Below are 10,412 nucleotides of genomic sequence, written 5' to 3' on the forward strand. Positions count from 1 at the left end.
ACACTCTATTAATTGAACTTCAGTGCTTAGTGTGACCCAGTGTGCCTGGGGCAGTCCTCACTGAAAAGGCCAAGATCAGGGCAGGCTGAAAAAGGGAGAGCAGATGCTCCCAAAACTGGTGGTTAACATGGAAGTTAAACTCACCGACCAGTCACCAACAGTGATTCTGATCCCCCTCCACTGGTTATCAAGAAACTGAAAAGAAATCACACAGCCCCCTTTACTGTATTCTAGTTCTCTAACTCCCAATCAGCACCTAGGTCCAGCACAGTGAGAGGTTATTTAAAAACTCTGCTCACATAAAAGACGGTTACTCACCTTTGTAACTGTTGTTCTTCGAGATGTGTTGCTCATATCCATTCCAAACCCGCCCTCCTTCCCCACTGTTGGAGTAGCTGGCAAGAAGGAACTGGGGAGCGGGCGGGCCGGCAGGGGTATATATTAGGCGCCATACCGGCGCCACTCCAGGGGGCGACCTGCCAGCCCACCGAGTGTTGCTAGGGTAAAAGTTTCTCCGACGAACGTGCATGCGGCACGCACACACCTAACTGGAATGGATATGAGCAACACATCTCGAAGAACAACAGTTACAAAGGTGAGTAACCGTCTTTTATTATAAGGAAACAGATTCAAGTAGAGTAATGACTCAGCCATTCCCAGTCTCTATTCAAGCCAGAGGTAATGATATCTAATTAGCCTACCTTGCTCTTGAGCTCATCTTCCAGGGAAAAGTAGACAAAACGAATGCAGGCACTGACCAGCCCATCAATGAGGCGGACGATGTCAAGTCGGGCCTGGTACTGGGACGAGACCATTCCCATGAAGATCTGACCACTCAGAGCCTGGATACAATCCTCCTTCTCCATCACTTCCCCGATCCCTTCTTCAGGCATGCAAACAACACGCAATCGCATTGAGACACAAACACCCACATGTGCGTGCACACATGGACACAGATAACGAGACATGACCACATGGAGACAGGCACCCATAGGCACAGAAACATGCAGACACACATGTACAGATGAACAGGTGGAAAGACACCCATTTGCCCAAACATACACAGTCACAAAAGGAGTTTTGAATACCCCAACATGCAGCCAAGAACACAGTGAAAAAACACACACAGCACAAAAGCACACACAGCATGAGAAGGAAGAAAATAAAATAAAGGATGCTAGTCAGTTACAAGAAAGAGGTGGGAAGGGCACATGTGCTGCATGATGTACACATATGCATTTTAAGTACATCATACTGTGCTTAAACAACACAGCAAGTGTAGAGGAAGCTGACAGCCATGAAACTGAAGGGGAATTGATCCCACGTAATTGGATCAAACACGTTCTCTCTAGGGATGCTGCAGTGGCTCCAGAATGACCTGTTAAGGATTTAGACTGACAGGATTCCTTCACCAGATCAGAGTGTGATCAGTGTGACCTTGATGCACGATGCAGTAAAGGATCCTGGTGCAGCACGAGAAATTGTACAATGAAACATTGTATAATTGCTAATTTTGCCTCCCAACTCCCACGTGAAGCCATGTTACCTCATTTTACAGAATGGGGAACTGAGGCACATAGGGGTTAGCACTGCAATTTTCCAAATGAATCAAAGGGAATTAGGCAGTTCCTGACTCCTTTGAAAAACCCAGCATAAGTAACTTGAGTAAGATTGCACAGATGCAAAGCCAGGAACAGAACTTAGAGAGTCCTGAGTCTCAGGCCCTGCTTTAATAAATTAGATCACCTTCAAGTATAACTATTGTCTTACAAATTTAGGTAACTTTATGATAGAAATACACTTGCCAGCAGTATAAGTAATTATTTCCCTTTAAGGGAATGCTTAGATCTCAATTTCCAACCACTGCTTTGGACAGCAAAGCTGCTACAGCTCCAGACTGACTGGGAATTGGGAGACCCAGCTCAGCAATACATCCCACAAGAGGAGGAGAGACACATACCATCAGAGCTCCAGCTGTTCCTTCTGCTGCTCTGTTTGATGGGTGTAGTGCCTGGAAGGTCACAGGATGTGAAGATGGCACTCTGTCCAGGGACCTGCACCAGTTCTATGCACTTGCCATTGAGCTGGGAGGACAAGGCACAGTGCATTGGCTTATAGGCAAAGGCAGAGCAATAGCCTGAGAGACATGCTCGCTGGTAGAAATCCAACACTTTCTTCCTACATGGAAGACACAAGATAATAGCAAAAGCTATCAAAGGCATGCTGCCATTCTGACACCAGTATAACCCCTGGGAGCTCAGGGCTGGAGGAAACAACCAATACAAGTTTCCTGGACTGCTCCCTATAGGTTTGTTTCTAATATTGATCAGAGACTGGTGTAAAGAGACCATTCCTATATAGAATTTGTATCCTTTGAACTACTGCCACTAGAGGGAGATCTGAGCATCCTGTAAGAGGCAGCAATGCACCCACAGAGCGGGTGAACAGACAAACTAATGTAGCATATTTGTGATGGAACTGGAGCTGCCTGTGATAATTTATGAACACTAGATGTGTTATGTTGCTGTCTGATTATTGCCAGGAGGTTCTTTCCATGAGTACTTGGGATTAATTCACCAACAAGGCTGTTTACTTGTGAGTAGGAAGAGGACAACAGGCCAGATAACACTTATCATCAAACACTGTGTGGACAATGCTCAAGCCACTGGCTGTGATGCAGACCTCACTAAACAGGTTTCCCCAGGCAGATCTCAGCCCCTGTCAGGGGCGCAGGGAGATCAGAAGACTCATGAGGGTTTAAAGACTCACACTTTTCAAGGGAGAGACAGGCCTTCTAAGTAAATGTGAACTCAGAGGTCAGAGGGATCTGAGGTAAGAAAGGCCTTTAGCTCAGACAGATATGCATACAGACAATTTATTGTTTTAAAAACCCATTTTTCATGTTATGCTGTGCTTCCACTGTTAAGATTAAACAATACATCGTTTTAAGAAGACTGGTTTGGGTCACACTATTTGTCACTGGTCACAGCTCCCGAAGGAAAGAACGGCAGAGAGTTGAACGCAGTTGGACCTGCTGAGCAAACATGGTTGGCACACACCCATACAGGATGCTGTAGCATCACAGGATTCTACCCAGGAAGGCAAAGGCTCAAGGCCTAAGAACTGGAGGGAGGGCACTCAGAGAGGAAGGGAGGAATAAGAGATGCAGCTAACACTGAACCATGACAATATTATATAGATTTGCATGGTGCAGCAACACAAAGCCAATGCAAGTTGAACAAAGAGCCCCTCCCCCCCATCACAGTACACCAGTGGTGCAGTTCCAAATAGATGCATTTAAAGGCACACTGTCAACACACAATCATTGGAGTAGCTTAAAATTCCACGTTTGTTTTGAATTTGCAGCGGTAACATTAGGCTGGGCCAGAACTACTCAACAGAGTTTTTAATCAATGCCTTGTAAAATAAATATTCAAAAAAGTAACAGGTCTTAACGCCTGAAGAGAGCCAGACACACTAGCACAATGTAATGCAGGCCAACAAAACAAATCAGGACTGATCTGTCAAATGACAAAAAGTGACAATAATGACATGAGGAGCACCAAATACACTCCAGCAAGATACCACTAATAGCTGGAATGTACCACCCCTTGTATGCAGATACGGGACATCCCAGAGATAACCAAACAAAATCCTATTGCCACCATCACTGAACTTGCTTAGAATTCTTGGGCACACTTTACAGTAAGGTTCTATTTACAAATAATTTAGAAAGAGTTTATAAATTATGAACAAATGTTTTAACAAATGGTTGGTAAATTGTTAAGAGTCAAACGGGTCAATAGATTGTTAAAAGGGGTTACATGATTATAAGCAATGTGCTTATAACCAACTACAGACAACTCACATTTATAACATGCTTAGAACAACTATTTATCATTTATAAATGGCTTATGAAGTATTGTTATGTTGGAGCCTTATTATAAACATAATTCTCTCCAGTAATTAATTTTAAACCAACAACTCCTGTATGCCAATGAGGTAAGGCCACCCACCTGTCAGAGCCGGAGAGGGGATAGATATCAGCACCATCCCAAAAGTCTGTGCAGGCCTCAAGAATGATGTCAGCTGTCCCATGAGAAAGCATCTGCTCAGTGCCTAGGGGAAAAACAGAGAGGTGTCTCATCTGTACATTCCCAACCAAAGGATTTAATTTCAATGGCTCATTTGACAGTTAAAAACTACAGATTATCCCACAATAAGACAGAACATCCTGACCTACCCAATACATCCCCACTGGCCATGTCAAGAGTGTGTCAGCCACTGAACAGAGACTGTTCAAGAGGAGATGATGCAGGTTTGGCTGCTCTTTGCCTGGCTATAAGTTAACTGAGCTAGTGATAAATTGTGGACCTAGTAGCCAGTTCCAGTACCTCTCCCCTTACACTGTAATGATCTTTCTCCTCCAGAAAAGTGAGGACCAGGTTGCTTCTATATCCCGTACTCCTCCAAATCAGGGTATAACCAGGAGTAATGGAGCCATGAGATGAAACTAAGTAAAGGGAAATTTGAGCTGAATGGCAGGGGATAATTTAACAGTGAAAACCTGTTAACAGACTGGAGCCTATTAGATTGGAGACAGCAGGACTAGAAGTTAAGGGCACAGGACTGGGACACAGCAGACCTGGGTTCTATTCACTGGCCTGGCAAGTCACTTCACCTCCCTATGGCTCAGATAATGATATTGACCTCCTTTGTAAAGCGCTTTGAGATCTACTGATGAAAAGCACTGGATAAGAGTGAGGTATTATTATTGTCAGCACTATTCCACAGAAGAATTTGGGTGATTAAGGGTCATTGCCTGGGGCATTTAAAAGGAGGCTGGACGAAAGCTCTAAAATAAGTACTGTTGAGGGGAACCCCTTGCACTGACCAGAGGAGGAGCCAAGATTCCTTAATGTCCATGATCTTTTAGGTCTTTCCATCTTTTCCAATTCTAGGATACTTTAAGGCTGAACAATAAGCTGTAACTCATCCAGCTGGGCCTGGGTGTTCCAGAGTGTCTCAGATCATCATGCGATTTTCACTTATCTGGTACAAGACCAGGGCACGGTATGTAGACCAAAAGTCAAGGATGGAGAGGCTGCCTTTCCTCCAGATTTCCTCACTCTCATTAGCTCATGTGGAAACATTAACATTACATGCACATAGCTTTCACTGTCAAGGTTAATTTGATTCCCTCCTCCAGCTGCTCTGTGACTGCCCCCAATGGCTTCAAAGCTGATCTAAAGAAAAAAAAAATCACTTCCAAAAAGTGAGTCCAAAGACTCTTGCAGGCATTGCTGCCAAGTGCCAACATTCATGCTAGTCAACGAGGTCAAGAGCCAAGAATATCCGTTCATGTAAATCAGGCGGGGACCTTCATGAATACTTGAGGATTTTCTAAAACATACCAGCTCTCTGCTTTGTACTAAAAATAGACACCACAGGCTGAGTTTATCAGCATAACAAACATCTTAATGCAATAAGAGCAGAATGTGAAAAAGGGGACTTGTTAGAGGAACACAATGGACAGCTTATGTCAGGCTTGGGTTAATTTTACTGTAAAAACCTTATATCCTCCCTTAGTAGATGTATGGTCAGATAGCCTCTGCTGTGAACAAAGGGGCAGGAGATGCCAGCTGACTCTGCAAAGTCCATGCCTCATATACAGAGTAGGAGCCGGTGGGCGAACACACAGATGCACACCAGCAGCTACATTTCTGCTTTCCATCCCACATAGTTTTTGTTCAGCATCAACAGCACCTTGCACAGCCCACCCCACTGTCACTCTGTAGAAGTTAATGCCAGTGACACAGTGCATGTACCACTCCAATCTGTGTTGGGGTGGCATTGATTTCAATGTCACTGATGGCACCGTGAGCTAAACTTTCCCCCAGCTGAGATTAGTAAATCACAAGGTTAGTAGCAGAAATGGGATTCTGCTAAAACAGGGACCATTGTTCACTCTGGCTTTTGCCCTACAATCTGCACCTGAGCCACAAACCAACATTCATATAACACTCACGGCCTATACCTCACACAAACCACTCCAGGAACCAGAAAAAGAATCTACAAAGACATACAGATCAGATGCCTCATGGCACAAGGAAACAACTAAAAAACCCCTCGGCTATAACTCTTAGGTAAATTAACAACCGGACCTGGGAACATAACTATTAGCTAACGAGTAGTGGGATCATTTAGAAATGGCTAAGGATGGGTATTAAACACTGTGACTGTTCATTATTTACATGTATGCCCTGCCAAATTATGCTGATTGACAAAGCATGAGACTCCTCACTAGGCTCCTGGCAGTAAGCTGGGTGAAATCTCTGCTCCCACCTGCCATTGGGGGTGGGAGAGGAAGCATGCCTGGTGGCTGGCTGTGGTCAATACTAAATCAAGCTGTTTTCTTGTAGGGCTAAAGATAGAGGCTAACTGAGCAGAGTGAGTCTGCTCAAGTGAGCCAGATCACTCTTTGCACTGGATATGGGCTTGTGTTAAAACTCTTCCTTACAGTAACCCCAGCCTCCAGCACTGGTGCATTAATTTTCCATAGTCTTATTTTGATTAAGATTTTAACTACAACAAGGGAAGATGGAGGCAGTACAGGCCATTGGGTCATTTCACTCCAGGAGCATGAGAATCCTTAATAGGGACATATTTTACTAAACGAGACAAGAGAATCTAGAGATGGGTTATGCACCATTTCTGCTAAGGGTACAGAATTTACTACCTCTCCACATTTGGTTTTGTTACGGAGGTCTCGTTAAGGTGGAATGAATCTTTGAATCCATACAAGATTTTTAAAGCCAAAAAGGGCCATTATGATCTGGTCTGACCCCCTGCATAACATAATCCAGAGAATTTCACCCAATAATTCCTGCACCAATCTCATAACTTCTGGTTGACCCAGAGTATCACTTTAGACAGCCACGCAATCTTGATTTAAAGGCTTCAAGTGATGAACAATCAACCACATTTTTAAGTAAGTTATTCCAATGATTAGTTATCCTCACTGTTAAAATTCTTCTTACAGTTCACTCCAGACAGCATTATTACGGTCATACACACACACACACAAGTCTGAACCCTCTAGGAAAAAAAGCTTTTCAAAATTAGGAAATGAAGTTAGAATGATGCAAGATTAAAAGTGGCTCCCCATATTGAGAATCCCAGCAATCAACTCTGAACAAAACACTTCAAAGCGTTTCCTAGAAAGACAAGATGGCAGCAACAGGAATAGATATTAAAAAAAAAAAGAAAAAAAATATCTTCCCAGGTCAAGGTGTGAGATTAACTGCTGGACAGAAGGATATGGTTTACTCCCAGGGACTTTCAACTCCGTACAGTATTTATTTCGCTGGGACAACAAAGTCTGTGCATAGACAAATCAAGAAACTCTTCTTGTTCTGCTTTTCCAGGATACAGACACACAAGATCATTAATACATTGGATATAACATTAGCCAGAATCAAATTACAAAGGTTATTTACAAGCCTCATGCTTCTGGGCAACAGCTGGTCACACACTGGGGTCAGGAAGAAATTTCTCCCAACATGTTATAGCACTGCACAGTGAGGTGCATTACCAAGAAATTTACAGCTTCCTCTTTAGCAGTTAGTATTGCCTAGAGGCAGACACAGGATATCAGTCTAGAGGGAGCCTTGGTCTGTTCTACTCCGGCAATTCCTAGATTGTTTTTGAGACTCGCAAAAGACTCCATTTCCCTCCCTCACTATATCCAACACCTTCACCCGAGAGAAGGGAGGCAGCCTTACTGGTGGTGGTGTCCTTAACAAAAAGGCTGATCATGTGACTCAAAGGCGGTCTCCTCTTGGTGATGGAAGAGAGTTTTCCCAGTACTGTCTCCTTCACCATCTCATCAGTCGGAAGGCGGTACAGGGCCAAGTGGTTCTCCTGCTTGAAAAGCTCTTTGGCTCCGGGTGTGAAACCTGAAACATGAACGTAAAGGGGAGAAAGATTAAACATAACCCAAAGCAAAATGGAGATCATCTCACTCTGCTGATCCACCCCGCCTGCTGACTGCAGTCATTCTGATACCTTGCCAGCAGCAGCATCCACCAGAAACCAAGCAAGTGACATTCTGTAGTCCCAGTGTGTGCTAACAGCCAGGTGACAGAGATTAGGGTTACCTAGCTGACTTGCCTGCGTTCTCACTATGTGCATACTCCTAAATGCTTTGAGATCTACTGATGAGATGTGCTATACAAGAGCCAGATGATATTATTAGTGGAGTCCTTAGCACTCCTGATTCATTTAAGAGAAGTAGAGCAATCCAGAAGAACAAGCATGGGACAAGAGGTCATAAACACTCAAATGTTAATCCTGGCTCTGCCACTGATTCCTTGCATGACCTTGGACAAGTCACTTAAGAGTGAGGCACAGGAAAGTTAAATGGGGACATTGATACTTACCTACCTCACAAGGGCAGGATGCGGATTATGAAGTACTGAAGATGTGAAGTGCTACATATTATTTACGGCTAACTATTACCAGTTTCTCTGTAATACACATAAGCCTAAACAGTAACACTGACACAGATACCAGAAAAGCAATTCGTCCATTCTTGTTGGTCATTCTTTATCCACTGTGGGGCAAAAAGCTTCTTCATCAGCACTGCTGCTGTCTATAAACCTGAAGGATTTGAACTAGAACTTTATAAACTTTAGCCTGTGTTGGCTAGAGAAACTCTTAGCCATGAATGTCACTCAATGACTGTAGCATAGTGTCTCAATCTGTCAGTGGTAAACTGGCCAATGACACTAGCAACAAATCTGATGTCACACCTCTGAGCATTAACCCCAAAGAGAGAAGATCACAGTCAGATCTGCATTCCAGCCTTCCAACTAACAAAAGGGTACCATTTTGGTACTCTCCCAGTATTCAGCTGGCTCAGTAAGACTTCTTTGAAAGCTTGCTCCCATTTCTCAGCTGTCTCCTTGTTTGGTTCTTCCTTACCTATTAGCCTGGCAAACTCACAGAGCCCCCAGGGCACATGGACAGGCAGCACGGTACTGTGGGTCTCCTGAAGGGCAATGTTGCAGAGGTGGTCAGAGAAGCGGCATAGGTGCTCTGTCACACTAGCATTGCAGAGGTTGAGCAGCACATTCAAACCCAGAGGCTTCAGGGAGGTTAGGTGCATCTGCCAGTTGGAGTCGTCAAACTGGATACAGGAGGGGTTCTGCTGGTCCTGGGACAGGCTGAGCATTTTGAGGTGGTAGTCACACACAAAGTCTTCAGCCTCACAGGCCAGTCCCTCACTGTCACCGCCAGCCTGATAAGGCATGCAAGAAAATCCTGATTAGTTATAATGGAATGTAGTTGTTAGAGAGACTCCAATTCCCATCCCAAGTTTAGTATCCCTTAGCAGAAAAGATAGTCCCAGATATAACAGGGAAGATTAACAGGCCCTTGCTTCCTCCACTTATCAAAAATAGCAGCTTCCTTAGTTCCACAGTCTGAGATTCTCCAGAAGAGTAAAAACAATGTTTTTTAAATGGTCCAAATTCTAAAGGAGGAAAATGAATGAGTATGCTATGAGGGAGTGACTACTGTAAAGGGCCCTGGGGCTCTTCTGAGGAGATTAAACTACTTCCTAGTAACACAGTTAGAAACATAGTAAGTTCCTGATCCTTCCCACACTGAAATCTGTGGGAGTTTTACCCCTGCCGTAAGTGGGAGTATGAACAAACTCAAAGATAACCAGGGAAAGAACTATAGGATTGACTTTAAGATGACAGAAGTTTGAGGAATGGGGATGAAGTCTCCTGAGAATGTGGTGTGTAACATCCCATAAATGCACAAGAATATATGTGAGAGTCCTCATCATAGACACTAGCAACAGGTGCCTCCTTTAGTTCTGTCTTTAAAAGAACCAACCCTTCCCAGCAGAAAAGGGCCTTCAGTAAAGAGAATGCTTTTCTTCTCTGAAAAAGGACATGCAGCCCATGCTGAAGGATGTGCAAGGGGAATGAAGTGAGACTCTTCCCTGATTGCTTCCCCTTACAATTCAGCAACTGAAGCAGGCAACACTAGACAGATACACAGACATTTGCCCCAGGAAAAAGCATATCTTTGGCCACATCTACACTACGGGATAAAATCGAATTTGCTAAAATCGGTTTTAAAAAACTGATATTATAAATTCGATTTCATGCGGCCACACTAGGCACAGTAATTCGGCGTTGTGCGTCCATGCTCCGAGGCTAACGTCGATTTCTGAAGCGTTGCATTGTGGGTAGCACTTCCGTAGCTATCCCATAGTTCCCACAGTCTCCCCCACCCCTTGGAATTCAGGGTTGAATCTTAATTGTCGCGGGGGGTTCTGGGTAAATGTCGTCAGTCATTCCTTCCTCCGGGAAAACATCAGCTGACAATCCTTTCGC

The 10,412-nt window shown here is 44.1% G+C and overlaps 1 protein-coding gene across 8 annotated transcripts in view; it reads right to left on the reverse strand.

The window, feature by feature from the left end:
- The window catches only part of TMEM94 (transmembrane protein 94), a 111,465-nt gene that overhangs the window by 39,926 nt on the left and 61,127 nt on the right, over positions 1–10,412 (reverse strand). For all 8 annotated transcript variants that reach the window (XM_075071798.1, XM_075071797.1, XM_032792932.2 and 5 more), the window contains 5 exons: positions 8,986–9,301; positions 7,785–7,958; positions 4,017–4,119; positions 1,961–2,178; positions 702–883 (listed from right to left, as the gene is read on the reverse strand). In XM_075071798.1, coding sequence (XP_074927899.1) covers positions 702–883; positions 1,961–2,178; positions 4,017–4,119; positions 7,785–7,958; positions 8,986–9,301 — 993 coding nt within the window. The remainder of the gene's footprint in view (positions 1–701; positions 884–1,960; positions 2,179–4,016; positions 4,120–7,784; positions 7,959–8,985; positions 9,302–10,412) is intronic.

This window comes from Chelonoidis abingdonii, chromosome 13 (assembly GCF_003597395.2).
Source record: "Chelonoidis abingdonii isolate Lonesome George chromosome 13, CheloAbing_2.0, whole genome shotgun sequence".
Lineage (NCBI taxonomy): Eukaryota > Metazoa > Chordata > Testudines > Testudinidae > Chelonoidis > Chelonoidis abingdonii.